The following is a 17,630-nucleotide window of genomic DNA, read 5'->3' as shown; positions in this document are numbered from 1 at the left end:
CTACTAAAACCCCCTACTTAAATCAAGTAGGTCCTCTAGTCTGCGACTAGAAAAATTTCAAAACCTCACACTCAAATGGGCCCTCTAGCTACACAAGCTAAGAAATACAAGAAATGTAATAAAGTGAGGATCTAAGAGATAAATCTCTTAGTTACAAGATCTCTCAAAATGAGAAACAAGACTTGAATGAATTAATACAAATAAAGATTAAACCCTTGAGGAGAGAAAAATGAAGCACAGTCGATGTAAAGACAAATGAGAATAACAGTAAGCTTAAATTATTTCATTCCCATCCATTAGCCTATTCTTGATCTCCTTAATTTGTATGTATAAGCTTTCCAAAAGCTTTGCCCAAAACTAGTCGTTTGTGACCGTTGGGATTTGTAAAACTAGTCATTATGGATTTCTACGAAAAGAGTTAGTCGACAGAAGACAATAGATAGTTGACAGATTCATAAATAAAACAAGGTATAGTCGACAGAAGAAATGGGATAGTCGATAGAACAAAAATATGAAGAAAACTTCTTTTAAAATACACACTGATAGTCGACAAATCAAATTATTCTGTTGACAGAACCATGAGGATAGTCGACAGATAAAAAAAATAGTCGACAGATGCAAGGTATAGTCGACAGATGTAAACCACATAGTCGACAGATGCAAGGCATAGTTGACATATGCAACCCATAGTCGACAGATGCAAGGCACATAGTCGACTATACTCTTAGAAAAACTTAACACTTAGTCGACAGATGCTACAAAAATGCTTTTAACTTCATTTTTCAATATTTTAAGATTTAATTCATTATTTTTTCAATCTCTTAAATCATAAAAAACACACATATATTAGAAAATACTTTGACCACAAATATTTGAGATTGCTTAAAGCATCATTTAATTTGGAGCATTAATATAATAAACACAATGGTTTTTCATCATCAAAACTATATCAAAAGAAAAACATCAATAACCGACCTTCGGAGTAGGCCTTTGGTGTAACTTCGGGTTGCGGTGGCACCCGTGTGTGTGGAGCCAGGGCGTCACACCTCATCTCTTTTTTTTGATAGTTTATACTTCCCCTTCTATTCAAAAGCAAGACAAACTCTAGGTTTTCTTCGTGTACTCCCAAATTCAAAACTATTTATCACAATAACCATTCCATTTTCTTTTCCATCTGTCTTACCCCATTCAATAAGTGCTTCTATATTACTGAAAACTTCATTACAAATAAAAGCTTGGCTACTATCAAATGACAAAGTATTCTCATTCTCTAAATTTTGATGATTATTCCCCTATTATCAAAATAGAAATAAAACATATAAATTAAAAAATTAAAAATAATAAGATTAATTAAAAAATTAAACCCTAAACAAAAACAAGGAAGTATGGCAACATTGGGTTAGGCCCTCGGGTTCCAGACCCACAGCAATCAGAGATCCTCGCAATCCCCGACCGCAAGTGGTCGAGGAACCTTGAGTTCCCCCACATTGGGGAACTTGGGTTCCAAGCCACCGTGCACGGTCGGGGAACCTTCCCATCCTTGTTCCATCGAGCATTTTCTCGCAAGCTAACGCATTTCATTTACGAACCTAAAATTACAAATGAAATGGTGTACCTATCTACGAGCTATTGCTGTTCATTTTCATCTTCTTCATAAAACTCTTCCCATTTCATCAACGTTTTTATATAATCATCCATTGTATAAAGAAAAATAGAAGAGAATGAGAAGGAGAGGAGAAATGGCTGCAAGTGATCGAAGAAAGTTGTTATAAGTGATCGGAGCAATGGCTATCGAGAGTAATTAAGGAAGGAAGAAAAAATGACTACCAGAAAGGTAATAAAGAGTTTTTAATAAAGGGTAGTTGATGGATATTAAGTGTAGGGTATGGAGAACAATAACATGGACTCAATGGGCAAGGTAGAACTAATGGCCCTCACATAAAGATCAATGTTATGATCCAAAAGGAAAAAGTTATGGCTTGTTTGAAAAGATCATGCTTTTCAAAATTTTTGTTTTATTTTAAAATTTTGAAATGAAAACAGTAAAAGTGTTGTTGGTTTTTACATTCTATTTTTGTAATTTTGGCAAAACTTTTTGAAATGAAATGAGAAAAATAAAATGAGTTTAAAACCCATTTCATTTCCATGTTAGTATTTCTTATCCAAAAGTTATTATCATCCTTTCTCTTTCTCCTCATCCAACCGAGAAGGCCTTCCTTTTTATTGTTAAGTAGAGCTAACATCACAAAGTTTCTGGCAATCCTACATCAAAGCCATATTAGTGGCCTAGCTCTTATTTTTGGTGATGTTTTTAACCCGACAAACTTAGTATCTCTAGCACGATTGCAATCTTTCCACACCAAGTACGACCACCCTATGGATCCAACTTACATTGCACTTAATTTCAGTGGTATTACCGGCAACGAGAGGCTCTTGAAACTAATTTACCATAATTGACTATTTTCACGACAAACTCATTAGGTCTGGTGAGTTTTAGATTTTTTGTAGCAGATTTAGTGACACTGCAACCATGGTTGACCAACTGCACATAACTCATGGGTTTTCAGTTAAGAATGGCTCTAGTGACTTGATTAATAGATCCAACTATTTTCGTGACGAACTCACCAGATAACGAGTTTCAAGCTCTTTATAGTAGTAGATTTGGCAACATTGCAACCATGTCTGATGACTGCACCTAACCAATGAGTTTTCCAATGACAAACGAGTCCAACAACTAGATTTGCATGTTTTCTAGTTGTTTTCAAGGCGATTCACACCAAGTTTGGTGAGTTTTATCACCTCCACACTAGATTCGGCGAGTTGTAGGCGACAAATGGTAATTTCACGACTAGATTTTTTTATTATTTAATTAAATTATTCATATCAAATTTAAAACCAATAATTGTAATGTTTGAATGATTGTAAGGTTATCAATAATTTTTTTTTTCACCCACAACATGACTTTAATATTTTTTACTTTTTACTTTCATTTTCTTAGTCGTTTACTAATAATTTTTTTGGCTCATAACATGAATTTAAGGTGGTGTTCTATTCATATTTCAATTTTCAGTTTTGAATTTTAAATTTATTTTAAATTCTGTGTTTTGAGATTTTTAAAAACGGATTATTCTTGTCATTCTGAAAAACTGTTTCTTAAAATAGAAAACTAAAAAACGAGTTTATTTTAAAATTTTGTAAAATGTTATTTTATGATATTTTATTTAAGAAATTTGATTATTAAATAATAAAATTAACTATTTTTAATATAATATTTTATATTAAATATTATTATACATAATATGTGTAATATACTTATTAATATACTATACCCAATATATATTTTAATATATATATACTATATTTTTAAAATTTTAAATAAATATATAATTTTATTTTCTAAATTCAAGAATAAATTTTTCTTTTTTTTTTTTCTTTTTCTATTCTCTCCGGCGCGTCTGCTTTTTATTTTTGAAGTTTCACACGATCAGAATCTACCATTAGAAAGGTCAAGCTAAGAGGGTTAACATACAAAAAAATAGGTAAGATTTAACGGTTAGATTTTGATAAATTTGATTTTTAATTTTTGGTCAAACCTCAAAAACTTAGCCGGCCATGGTGGCTGATGGTTTCATGGTCGTCGCCTGTCATTTGGATGTTGATTGGCCAGCCAATAGTCGTTTGGATGTTGTTTGACCAACCAGTGGTCATCAAGCCATCGTTGCCTACTTGCTCTGCTATGATCGTCGTTTGTCAAGCCTTATCAAGCCACCATCGACATCATCAAATCATCATCGTCAACTTTATGTAGCCGCTGATGATGGAGGATGAAGGAGAAAAGAGGAGGAGTTAGCGACGATGGTGTAGGCAAGGTTGACTGCAGTGGGAAGAGAGGAAAAATGAGAAAGAGAAAGAAAGAGAGAGAGAGAGAGAGAATATGGGTTATGAGAGAATGGGTTTAGGGGTGGGGGAGGTGTTATCCGCGTTTTGTATTTTTAGTTAATTTTGGTTGAGAAACACTTTGGGTTTTCTTTATAATTTTTTTTTTATTTTTAAAAATATATTTTTAAAAATAGTAAAGAAAACTCAAAATGGGATGAAAATAACAAAAAGAATAGGATCTAATGTTTTCAATTTTCATTTTCATTTTTTTCATAGATCACATCAAATTGTTTTCAGTTTTCATTTATTTTTTTGGACATATTTTTGTAATATAATCACACGCTTCCCAAATTAAGAATCAAACCTCCATTTGATATATATATATAACAATTCAACAAAATGAAAACAAGACGACTTTCCATGAAAGCCTTTGTGACATCAGCCAGCACTGAAACTATCATTTAATTTGTTCAAACATGCAGAGTAACCATAGCAAATCATCACAGAAGACTCAACTGCACAAACAACGTTGCCAAAGCCGCCGACTTGTAGATGGTCGGCAATGGAATCCCATATTTCCCTCTCCCAAACAAGCCTTTCAAGAACGCCCAGAGAAACAGCACCACACAGACGCTGCAAACAATCTCCCCCATCCCGAACCCTTCTTCGCCGCCAGCAGGGCGGAACCCTAGCACTACAGCGGCTAGAGCCGCCAGGTTCACCAGCAACACGGTTGTGCCGGGAATGAATATCGGGGAGTCATTGAATGTGAACCTCCCGGCGTTGGCATCCTTGTCGTCGTCGGTACCTGGCTGCTCCTTCTGCGTGACTTCGAAGACAGTGTTCGAGATTCCGAGGAGCTTGAGGCCGACGCTCAAAGCTCCGAAGAGCCAGGCGTTCATGGCGACGATCTTCCACATTCTCTGGTTGTTCCACCAGGCGCGGATTGACAGGCCAGCTCGCAAGTACTCAGATAGAGTGTAGAAGTTGTAGATGAAGAAGAGGAAGCAGGTTATCAAGAAGCCTGGTTCTCCCACCTGCATGGCCAAGCCAACTAAATATAATTAATTAACAATGCTATGCAATGGCCAGACCAACTAAATATCATTTTTAAATAGTGTATATTCATTATAATTTATTTTTAAGATTAAAATTTTTTGCAAAAATGTTAGTTAAGCAGGAAGCTGTTTACACTTTGGGTGACACTTAATTTTGATGGGATGGGTAGGATTATTTAGTGTAGAGGTGAATGCATAACATATTAATGTTGAATGTAATAAGAAATTAATATAGCAATTCAGTGTCAGAATAACATTTTTTTTTAATTTTTTGTTAGTTGGTGTTAAGTTAAGACAAATCCATTTATTACAATAAGATTAACCAATAAAAAATATTAAGATCTAAAAATAAGATATAATATATATAAAGGATGTGCATTTAATAATCACTGGCAATAGTTAGCATTAGTTTTACAAGAATACAACTCTGGACATGTTTTAGTCATCTTTAATGCTTATTATAGAGTATTCTTAGTATATATTTGATGGGGAAATATCCAAAGAAATAAAATAATTAATCTCATCTTATCATTCATCTTTTGGGCAAGTAATAGAGAGATGACATGTAATAAGGAGATGACACATATTCTTTTTTCTAATTTAAATTGAAAAGACAAACTTACAAAATCCAAATCCCAAATCCTAATCTTGAAAATTTTGGCTCCTATTGATAAGACTTGAAACATTCGTGCTCTAAAATCTTGAAAATAACTATTTTTATCTAATTCAATGAGTTTGATAAATCTATCGATCTAGTCCGATTAAGTCTTCGCTAACTCTAAGCTCATCTGGTCTCGTGTATTTTTCTCCAATTCTAGATAACCTAACATTGGAGCATCGGAGATAACTTTAAATACCTTATCTCACTTCATCTTTAAAAACTTCAAGCTTGGTATTATCTTTATCTAATCCGAGAGATTTGCCTCCACCTTAAGGTGATCGAGTTTTGGGAATTTCGAACATAACATCTAACATCCTAACTCATTTCATCTATATAAAGGATGAAATTCTCTCTGTAAGCCAAAAATCTCATGGCGTTCATGCATATTGATTATACAGACTTGAGCATAAGAGATTATATTAGGAGAACTAAATTTTCCTTTTATTTTTATAGGTGCTCACATGCAGAAATATGACAATCAATCTTAAACACTATCATCGATATTACTATCAATCATTTTATTTAAACTCTTAGATTATGTAATATATAAAATCATCAAAAATATAACTTGAACGTATATATAATGTTAGAGTACTTGTAAAAGTAAATTATTTATTTTAGAGAGAGAAAATTGAAGTAAATATTATTTGAATGTTGGAGCTATATATGATCCAAAGTGACTTGGATACTTTGAGATGTACCATTGTCTCTTTGCTTGTTTTTCTTTTCTCATTAATCAATTGAACCCAAGCTGTTGATTCACACAACTGGGTACCAAAAAAAAAAAAAATTTATGGTTATTAGTTACAAAAGTGTTGGGGTTCTACTCCAACTTTTAAGGAAAAGTAAATAAATAAATAAGTTATCACATGTTAGAATAGACCATTTAATGAGATTGATCATTCATGGCGATGCTTATAGATTTCAGCTTAATTCATTTTTTAGTTCCTAAACTAATAAAAAAAATGACTTAATTTAAGGATATCAACTAAATTATGCTCACTATTTATCCCTAAACAAAATAATTTTATACACTTTTAGTCCCTGTCTTAACTGACGTTAACTGAAACGTTAATTTTGCCTCGTCACGCTGCCACGTCACTACCACATCACTCATAATATCCACGTCTGTTGTCCATATTTTTATAAAAAAAAAATGACGTCTCCATAGTTGAGCTCCCCGACCACGACAATGGGGAGGCTGGGTTCCTCTACCTAGTCGTTGTTGGGACCGGGAACCTAGTAATCAGGTGGCTGGCCGCCATGGTTGTTGGATGTTGGGGGTCAGGGAACCCTAGAACCTTGGTCCTCGACCCCCAGCCTTTTCCCGATCGCTGGGGGTTGGGGAACAGATTTGGGCAAGAGAGAGATAGAGAGAGAGAAAGGCATCTGTGTGTTTGTGTGTGGGTTTGGTTGAACGTATCAGTTTGGTCGAATACCCAATTTAGTGGAGACAAAGCTTGGTCGGCGATCGCTCAGATCCGAAAGAGATAAAGCTCGGTCAGTGGTCACGGTGGCCGGTTGTCACGATAGAGAGAGAGGGAGTGAGAGAGAGAGAAAGAAGAGGATGAGGAGGAGATTGGGCAGTCGATATAGGGAGCAGATCAATCGATGATGGCTATCGGTGGAGACAAGAAGCAGCAACGGTTGGTGGCTAAAATCGCGAGTTGCAGATTTGAGAACAAGAAGCGAGGTCAACAGTTAAATGGCAAGGTGACGGCAAGGATGACAGAGGTCATAGAGACAAACAATCACGATGGTTGAACAACAGCAACGACGATGGCTGTCACGCTGTTGCTGCTGTGTCTGAGGTGACTGGCAATGGTTGAATCGATGAAGGCTGCAGAGGCAAGAACGGTCCAGAACGAGGAAAAAGGAAGAAGGGGGAAGAAGGGCTCCCCATGGCTATCGACAACCATGGCTAGGTGTGTATGTGTGTGTGTATATATGTTGTGTATGTGGTGACGTAGCAGTACAAAAATAATATGAGTGATGTGGCAGCGTGACGAGGTAAAGTTAACGTTGAAGTGTATAAAATTATTTTGTCCAAAAATAAATAGTGAACACAATTTAGTTAATATTCTTAAAATTATTTTTTTATTAGTCCAGAGACTAAAAATTATATTAAGCCTATAGATCCCACGTCAAAAGAATTGTCAATGATGAGTAGGTGATGGGTATTGTAGCATAGTGTTATACATATATATATATATATAGTCAGTGCCTTTTAAAATGGATTACTATTTCCAAATGCCTGATAGTAAGTAATTTTTGATAAATTTAAAGGAAAAGATAGATTACTATCATATATATATTCAAAATTTCTATATACATACTAACACATAATTACTCTAATAATGTAGTACTATAATATATATCTTCTAGTCTCTAGACACGTACCTTGGGCAAAAAATGAGTGTCGGCGATGATACAATAGGCCGGCAAAGCAGCGTAACAGAGTTCGTGAATGGATCGTAGGCCCCACAAAAGGACGTATAAGTAAGCCAGGGCTTGTCGAAACTGAAGCCTCCCTCTTAGCGTAAGGATGAGTGGATTTTTCGGGCCGAACAGAACTTCAAGGAGCCCAGTAGACCACCTCTTATGTTGGATCATGATTGCAGGCCCACTAGTGGGTGCACTGCCCAAGAAGGCAGGTGGGTCAGGCGTGCAGTAGGCTGATTTCCAACCCTTCCCGTGGATGCAAATGCCAGTTTGCGCGTCTTCCGCTGTAGATCCGTACATCCATCCAACCTGTTAAAATGGCACAAATATCAACCTTTTCAAAGTTGGGACTATTGGCTTCAAGGAGTCCTAGATTTAGTTATTATATAATTAGTGTTAGATTTGTATTCGAATTTCGCCACTGAAATCCATGATTTAGTCTTTGTAAAACTTTTAGAGGTGAATTGCGAGAGCTCAGGTGAGAGATTTCACCTTCTGATCTCAAGAGGGAGGACATTAACATATACAATTTTTCAAACTTCAAAAACACTGTAAAAATTTTGAGAATGTCTCATATATTTTACTTTAAAAAGTAATAATATATGGCAAAGAAGAAGTTGTCACCTCGCTGCCCCATTTGGTGCCACACTCGTACCCACAGCCAGCAACAGTGCGAGCTGCCTCTATGGAACCCGACAAATCATCGTGTGAAGTGCCAGTCCTCAAGCTTAACATTGTCTCAGCAACTGATGGGATGAGCTCTACTGAGCTTCCATAAATGCTCTTCAACGCATCAATGTTCTTCAACTTTGCTATCCACCAGAGCATGAATATATAAATTATTACAAAAGCATTGTAGGTGTTAAAAGTTATATTACATGAGCATAAATTTTAAATGAAGCAGATGATTCCTCACCATTGATTTGAATATTGTCATTTGGTGAGGAGCCATAGATCACTTTTTTTCTGTGAAAACAGTTCGTTCCTTGATAGAAGGATCCTTGAATACCCGCAAATCCATGCGCCAAGTACTGATTGATGATGCAACACATCCCAAAGAAAGCTTGCTTAGGCTTAGTTGGAAATTATTTCTAGGAAATAAATTTGTTTTTTCAATAAGCAAGCAAAATTATCATAGAATATTTTAATTTTTAAAACTAACTAAAATACTTTTTAGTTGCTTTAAATGGGATTTCGCTAGACGAAAATGAAATTTATATGAAAAAGATAGGTTCTTCAAATTTTTCATTCATTTTAGTTTGTAAAATAAGGGATGCAAATTAAAACTTTTAAAAAGATAACACATATCGTTCACTTTTTAGATTTTGTAAAAATATAATGAACACCTCTCGTATTTCAAATATTAGATTAATTAGTCGCTTGTAGCATTTAAAAGTTTTATCAAATTGTTCGATGTCATTAGATTTACATCACACACAAATACTCCTAATAATTTATGTCTTATATGGATTTCTTAACATCTATATATATATATAATAAATAGGGAAGTCAAGTTATTTTTAAATTGTGGAGCTAGCGTACATACTACAATTTAGCAAAATTTTAGGGATGTCAAAGTGTAATTTACTCTAAAAAATGACTTTCATATATATTTGAAAAACAAAATACATACCTGCATGAAGACCTCAAATTGATTTCCAAACGGGTCATCCTTCAATCCACCGTAGAAGCATTGTGGAGATTGAACAAATCCACAATCCTTTTCATTCTTGATGCCCATCAACAAACACATTGCATGGAGAATAATTTTGGAATTGTTTACATGCACGTCACAGTCTAGATTTAGCATGATTGGAGCATTTGTTATTACTCCTGAAACTCTTGTCTGTTAATATCACAGTATCAACGGCAATATTAAATCAATAATAATTATGTAATAAAATAAAGAGAACGGTTCTTATAGATTAATATTTATTTTTTAATAGAACAATTCTATATATATAACAAAAAATTAAATCAAAATTCTTACCAGCACATTCATGGCGCCAGCTTTGAAATTATGTGGGTGATTGGGGCGTTTTTCTCTAGAAATGTAGATAAGATGTGGCACTGATTCATCACCTGAATCTTTATTCTCCCATATAACCTAATTGATTAAAGGAATTAGGTGATTTCAGTCAATCGTACAAATTTACTGGTAATTATTAATTTTTTTTTTACACACAAGATGAACTGAAATTGCAATAACAAGGCTACTGCTTCCAGTTGCGAAAATAACATCTTCACTACATACAAATATAATCTTTCTTTAATTTTTGCAAAACAAAAGGTCTCCTAACCAACCAAACGAACAGACCGGTAATAAATTACTAAAATACCTTAACTATGGCAGGGTGATTCCCACGTTGTATGTTTGAGAAATCCTTAAACTCGCCAACGAGCTCACAAGGAAGAGGCCTTCTGGATGCATCTTCAATTATCTGGCAAAGATGTTCATACTCGCACTGCAAGAGAGAGACAGAGATGGGGGTAAAGCTGGTAATTTTGGACACGATCTGATTACACGACACTGAGTTAAGCGGGTTAGGATTTGGGTTAATCGGGTTCGGGTCATAAACGAGTCAATCCGTTTATGACACAATTATTTTCATGTCTTAGACGGGTCAACCCGTCTAACCCGTTTAGACACGAAATGACACGTGTTAACAGGTTAATCCGAACACATTAACACGATTATATACGAAATAACACGTTTAATTAAAAGGATTAGTGGGTTGATCTGAACACGTTAACACGATTATACATGAAATAACATGTTTAAAATTAAATAACACGTTTAACAGGTGACACAACACGACCCATTTAAATTAAACGGGTTAAACAGGTTAACAGGTGACACGATACGACACGACACGTTTAGTTAAACGAGTTAAACGGGTCGTGTCGTGTTACACGTTTAATAAACGTGTCATGTTCGGGTTTAAGGAATTTGACATGATTATTTAACGGGTCGTGCTCGGGTTACCCTGACACGTGTTATACGTGTGTTTCGACACGACACGATTACGACTCTCCAACACGAATTGCCACCCCTAGATGGGGGGGGGGGGGCACGACACGGCGCGACGTTTTAGTTTGATTATTATGATGCTTAAAATCTTGAAATCTTGTTAGGTTGTATTTCAACACAATACGGTGATGATTTTTTGGGCAAGTCTAATTTTCACAACTCTCGACCTGTGATTGAAGTATCCATCAAGTCCACATATTATTTATTGAATCATGTTAGATGTACACCCATTTTGTACATCTTGGGATACATAAGGGGGTATTATGACCAAAATACCCTGTGCCTCACATGCGCCTCATGCGTCTCTATGCGCCTCATGAGGGGTATTTTTGTTATAATACCCTCTTATATAGCCCAAGATATACAAAATGGATGTACCAATAACATTTTCCCTATTTATTAACAGTCCAAATAGAATTCGGACCATAAGCCAATTAACTGTTTTTTTGGGAGAAAAAATGAACCTAAACTCATTTATTCGAAAAAAAGGGAAGCCCAACCCATTTGCTTGTGTAGCCCATTTGTTGTGTTGCTCTAACTGTCCATATGAAAGGTCTTTGGACTCGTTCGTTCTCTCTATCCTTCCCTCTGGTCAGCAGTCGAAATGCTCTCCCTTCCTCTCTTCCTTGCTTGGCCAATTTGTCTTCTTGTGATCTAGCTGTATGCGACGATTCCATTGCGTGCATCGATGTCATCTTGTTTGCTGTTGCGTACGGCTGTGCGTACTGTTCTGAGAGTATTGGATTTCCCTTTGACGTTGTGGCTGATCCATCACCTATTTAAACTCTTTGATGGTTGTCTCTTTACAAAGACTTTTGGCTCTTGCTATTCAATCCAAAATCTATGTGTGATTCTTGCTCTTTTGTGACTCTATTTCTTATAGAGCATTTTATTGGGAAGAGATATTTTGGTTGAAAAAAAGAGCGGTAATTGAGCGATTTGGGGCTGGATTTTGTCGGGACTTGGTGGTCTTATTCTTAATGTTGCTTAAGTGGTTATTTATTGTCTAGATCTGAGCTTTGAATGCCTTTATCGTGACTGTCAATAAATTTTTCATATACTTTGTGTATATCTTCAGATTTTTTATTATCGATATATAATCTTGCACTAACCTATTATTTTGTACATCTTTAGCTCACAAAACTGATATAAATTAATTAACCCACCTGGATCCTCTCTCTCTCTTGCTGGAACTCCGGCAAAGCATCCTGAGAAGACGAGGACTGACCGGAAAAGTACCGGAAGGGAGCCCGGAGCTGGATGCCGTACTTCTTGCAGAAAGGAACCCAGAGCCTGGCAAACTTTGCGGCTTCAACCAGCGAGTAGAAGGTGAGAGGAGAGCCGCCGTCGTCGGAGACGTAGCAGGCAAGCTTATCAGGCGGGTAGTCGACGGCTAACAAAGAGAGCACGGTGTTCACAGTGAGGATTGGCGGCTCCAAGACTGGATCAGCCGTTGTCACAAACATGTCCACCGGAAGGAGCTCCGCTTTCCTATCCAATCAACCATCCAAAACCACAACCAAACACAGAGTTAGAGAAAAGTCTTCTGCGGGTAAAATTCCTCACTTGGTATAAACTCGAACTCAAGAATTGGGCACGTGCACGTATACCTTTGCAAGAGGCGGTGAGGGTAAGTTTTGAACTCGACTTGGTTCCACTTGGTGCTGACAACAATAACCCACATGAAAGTGAACCATGACTCGCAGAGAAAGGCCAGGAGCCAGGCAAATCCATGGATTCTGTGAGACAGGAGTCGATGGAAGAGGAGAGAGAGGAGGAGGAAGAGGATGGCAAGTTCAATGGCCCGAGAAATGTGGTTTCTGCGGGTGAATCTCTGATAGAGAGGGAGAGAGCTAGCGGGGCTGGCCATTGTTAGAGGAAGCAAAAGAGTGTGGTTCCTGCATGGGAATCTTAGAATTATTGTTTATATATAAATAAATGTTTTTAATTTATTTGTTAAGGGACTACAACAATAGTAGCACATCTTCACTGTGTGCTACAGTTTAATAATCACGGTGTTCAAAATGTGCAACTAATTATTTGAAACATGAGATTTGATCATATGATTTCTGTTTGTGTTCGATTGGAAATTGTATTGAGACAGTTTTGTAAGTATACAAAATTATTATTAATAAATTATTCATTTGTCATAGTTTCTCTTAATTATTATTATTATTAATATTGCCTTGGGTGGTGTGTTAAAAGGGGCACGCTGCTACTTATTGTAGATTCGGATGCTTGGAATATTGTGACCATTCATTGAAGGTGAGGCAGACAATTCTGCTCTACGTACGGCTGGGTGTGTGCATGGGTGGTGAGGATAAGAGCAGGTATATCCGTGGCTGTGCGGGAGCGAGGAGAAAGAGATTGATGAATACCCGAATAAGAGTAATTATACGCAAAATAGGAAAATATAGAGACTCAAAAGGTACCCAGTGTGACATCTCATATTGAATGATAAGAAGGATTGAAATAATTTATCTTGATGAATTTACATGAACTTTTTAGGGAGTCACCTGTTCTTAAATTTTTTCAACTCAAGCATACTTAATCCGAGAGTTCCTTGCTTACATTCAGTCCAAAAGATATTCAGTTGGTGTTATTTTCCTCCTTACCTATTCTCGATATATACTACTATTTTCTGAGCTCTTGCGATATTACATTCTCTCCTCTTAAACACATGATGTTCTCGTCATGCGACCTTACAACCGGTCCCAGATCTCCCCTATTTACAAGGTCGATGTGGGATTTGCCTAAGATGTCTACATGCACCCCCCTTAAGGACTCAGCATCCTCACTGAGGTTTGCCCCACTATCGCGCTTAAAGGCTTGGGAGTCGGCTCTAATACCACCTGTAACATCCTGTATCAAGCGGTAGGAAGGATCAAAACAACTTACCCTGATGGGTCTACGCGAACTTCCTAGGGGTCATCCATCCTTGAATTTTCTTAGCTCAAGCACGCTTAACCCGAGAGTTCCTTACCTGTATTTAACCCAAAAAATATTCAATTGGTATTGTTTTCTTCCTTATTTATCCTCGATATATACTAATCTTCTTTGGGCTCCTGAAATATTGCAAGTGAGAACCCAAAGAAGTAACAAATTATCCAAGACAATCAAGAGAAGGCTCTATAAGAGGATGAAGGCCAACCCGTACGGAGATCGGGAGAATTAAAGAGTAGAAAGACACATCATCAAAATAATATTTTGGATCATATGAGCCAATTTATTTAAACATAAGATTTGATCATATGATTTCTGTTTGTGTTCGAGTGGAAATTGTACTGAGACAGTTTTGTAAGCATACAAAATTATTATTAATAAATCATTCATTTGTCATAGTTTCTCTTAATTATTATTATTAATATTGCCTTGGGTGGTGTGTTAAAAAGGGGCACGCTGCTACTTACAGGAGATTCGGATGCTTGGAATATTTGTGACCATTCATTGAAGGTGAGGCAGAGACTTCTGCTCTACGTACGGCTGGGTGTGTGCATGGGTGGTGAAGATAAGAGCAGATATATCCGTGGCTGTGCGGGAGCGAGGAGAAAGAGACTGATCAATACCCGAATAAGAGTAATTATACACCAAGTAAGGTTTGGATCACATACTCTGAATAGGAAACAAAAGCACTGAAAAGAACTCACACCACAAAATAGGGAAATACAGAGACTCAAAAAGGTACGTACGTAGGACCCCAAAGAAGTAACAAATTATCTAAGACAATCAAGAGGAGGCGCCATAAGAGGACGAAGGCCAACCCCTGCTGCGATCGAGAGAATTAGAGAGTAGAAAGACATATCAAAATAATATTTTGGATCATATAAGCCAATTAGTTTGTCGAACGCTTCTAATTATAGAAACACTGATTATTGCACTCACATCAGATATAATAAACTATATCCGTAGAAGAACGAGCGGATTGTCCACCTACAAGAGACGCTTGCCACTCCACCTGCTAAAAACCCGACACACTTTAAGTTGGTGGGTGATATGGGCAAATTTTAGATTTTCAATATATGTATCTACTTACACACTTTGTCTTCTTAATTATTTTTCAAATTATATCTATATATGTACCCTTGATATATAGGGGTGTTTGTCTTGTTGGAATCAGTCACTACAAGAGGTTTGATTTTTTTCAGCGGTTAAGAAATCGTCGAAAAAAGTAAAAAAATCGTCGGTAAAAATTTTACTGGTGATTTTTTTTTCTGCCGGAAATATCTCCGTTGGAAAATATTACCGACGGTTTTTAATCGTTGGGAAAAAAAATTTACCGGCGATTTTGATGTACCGCCGGTAAAAATAAGAATTCCCAGCGGTTTTGATATACCGCTGATAAAAATAAGAATTCCTGGCGATTTTTCAACCGCGGTAATATATCATTATCGATCATTGAAGGAAAAAATTTGCCGGCGATTATAACCACCGGCAAAAGTGAAAATGTCACTTTACCAGCGGTTTTTAAACCGCCGGCAAAGGTGTTCCTGCTGCAAAAAACAAAAACCACCAGCAATCCTAAAAAAAAAAATTTTACAACCTGTGTGCCTGTAATCAAATGCAATCAAAACCTGTATAACAAAAAACCACCAACAATTTTAAAAAATTCACCCACTACACAATAAGTACAACAATTGTATATAATAGATCTATTTAAATACCATTACAATTTTAAAAGATAAATCTTGTCTCGTCTCATTACACAATACTATTTTTGCACATACAAATCAACCCTAAACTAAAACATGTCCAAGTGACCTTAGAGAACCCTTGATTACACCACCATGCTGTTCCAACCAAAATTGCATATCATATTTTTTCGATCTGCATTGAAAAATAATAGATCTATAAGTATGTACATTAACTATGAAATTGCATAAAACATATTCAAAATTGCATAACTATATACAAAAACACTTACATCTGAAACCCTCAATGGTATCATAGTTTTACTATTATTAGCATCCCTCAAGACACGCATCCCAGAAAATTGTCGAGGCAATGGATATAAAGGTTTCAGCACTTTCTGAATACTAATTTTAACAAATTCATTACCTAGCTCTACTCCCCCTACAGACTTGGTCGGATCAATGGACACAATGATTGGCTCAGCAATAATGTGGCGAGGTATTCGTCAATTCATCAAGTGAACAAATTCATTAATATGTCATATAAGATGGCAGGCTCAATTTTCAATTTTCTAACTGAAAATGAAAACTAAGTACTAACACAAAATTCTAAAAACAGTAAATTACACTATAACAGCAAACCCAAATTTATAACACTATAACATTGATAACACTATAAAATAAACAAAAAATGAAACATAATTAATTACTGGTCGTGGGCTTACATGAAACATATTATTCAACATTGATAACCCAAATTTAGTGCAAGTTTCAATTATGTACATAAATTTTGATGTTTTTATTATTCAACATTTTTGTTTTAAAGCATCTTTACCAAGTAATTGTTTTATTTTGTAATTGCTTTATTTTCTTTTCATATGCAATGGGAGAATCTTTTATGTGAATGCATCTTGATCAATTATTATGTGTTGGCCTTTAATGCTTTCATGTTATTTATTTTCTACAGAATCCTCACATTGTTATGAGTGGTCCTGTTTTTACGGTTGGTCAAGGCCGTCAGTGCAACTTGTGGCTGAGAGATCTATCCATAAGTAAATCTTTGTGTAATCTAAGGCCCACTGAACCGCGGGTATAATTTTCTGCAGTTACTGGCTTTGTTGTTTGTTTTATTGCAAATTTGTGATAGCTCTTATAATTTTCTTTTACTATGCTCAGATGGGTGGTTCTCCTGGAACCTTACTTGAGATTACTGGGGGGAAAAGGTGTTGTCCAAGTAAATGGAAAAGTTTATCCCCAAAACTCCATCATACCTCCGAATGGTGGCGATGAGGTGGTTTTCAGTTCATATGGCAGACATGCTTATGTATCCTTCTATTAACTATATTTCTGATCATACCAGCTACGTGTTTATTTAGTTTATTCTAGTTATTATCGCATTTATATTACTCCAATTGTTCTTAATATGCTGTCATCCCTCATTACTCCAATTGTTCTTAATCACATCTATCATATCACTTGTCTTAAACAATTAAACACCCCCCCCCCCCCCCCCCCCCAACAAAACAAAAGTACATTCACAAAAGTTGTAATCTTTATCGTGTATGACCTACACCCTTAGTGGCAAATGGACTAACAATGGATGTAACATGCAAGTGTAATGATTTTGAAGTATATTAACTATTTGATAGCGAATTACCTCTAAATGATGATCACATTCCGGTTTCGATAATCCAACGCATTCAGCTTCGGGTGATGGTGTGCTTGCATGTGTGGCAGAAGCACTAGCATATGAGGATGACTATATTTCAAAATAGTTTAGTTAATATATATAGTAAACATGTAATTTTAAATCACGAAATACACTAATGAACAACATACATGTCTCGGTTGTGGTGTATTGTCTGGAGCTGGTGGTATATGTCCCATTGCCTCAAGTATTGCACGAACTTGCATTTGAACTTGATTTTGGA

The 17,630-nt window shown here is 36.1% G+C and overlaps 1 protein-coding gene across 1 annotated transcript; it reads right to left on the bottom strand.

Moving 5' to 3' along the window:
- Positions 1–4,230: 4,230 nt before the first annotated feature.
- On the bottom strand, positions 4,231–13,050 carry LOC127813681 (cellulose synthase-like protein H1). Its single transcript, XM_052354784.1, has 9 exons — positions 12,682–13,050; positions 12,238–12,562; positions 10,380–10,505; positions 10,031–10,147; positions 9,674–9,886; positions 8,957–9,071; positions 8,665–8,852; positions 7,999–8,349; positions 4,231–4,916 (listed from the first exon to the last, which is right to left on the bottom strand). Exons 1-9 carry the CDS (start codon positions 12,939–12,941, stop codon positions 4,380–4,382), a joined length of 2,232 nt encoding a protein of 743 aa, XP_052210744.1. The 5' UTR covers positions 12,942–13,050; the 3' UTR covers positions 4,231–4,379.
- Positions 13,051–17,630: the final 4,580 nt, after the last annotated feature.

This window comes from Diospyros lotus, chromosome 11, assembly GCF_014633365.1.
Source record: "Diospyros lotus cultivar Yz01 chromosome 11, ASM1463336v1, whole genome shotgun sequence".
In the NCBI taxonomy this organism is placed as follows: Eukaryota; Viridiplantae; Streptophyta; class Magnoliopsida; order Ericales; family Ebenaceae; genus Diospyros; species Diospyros lotus.
This window is presented reverse-complemented; position numbering and strand designations above follow the sequence as displayed.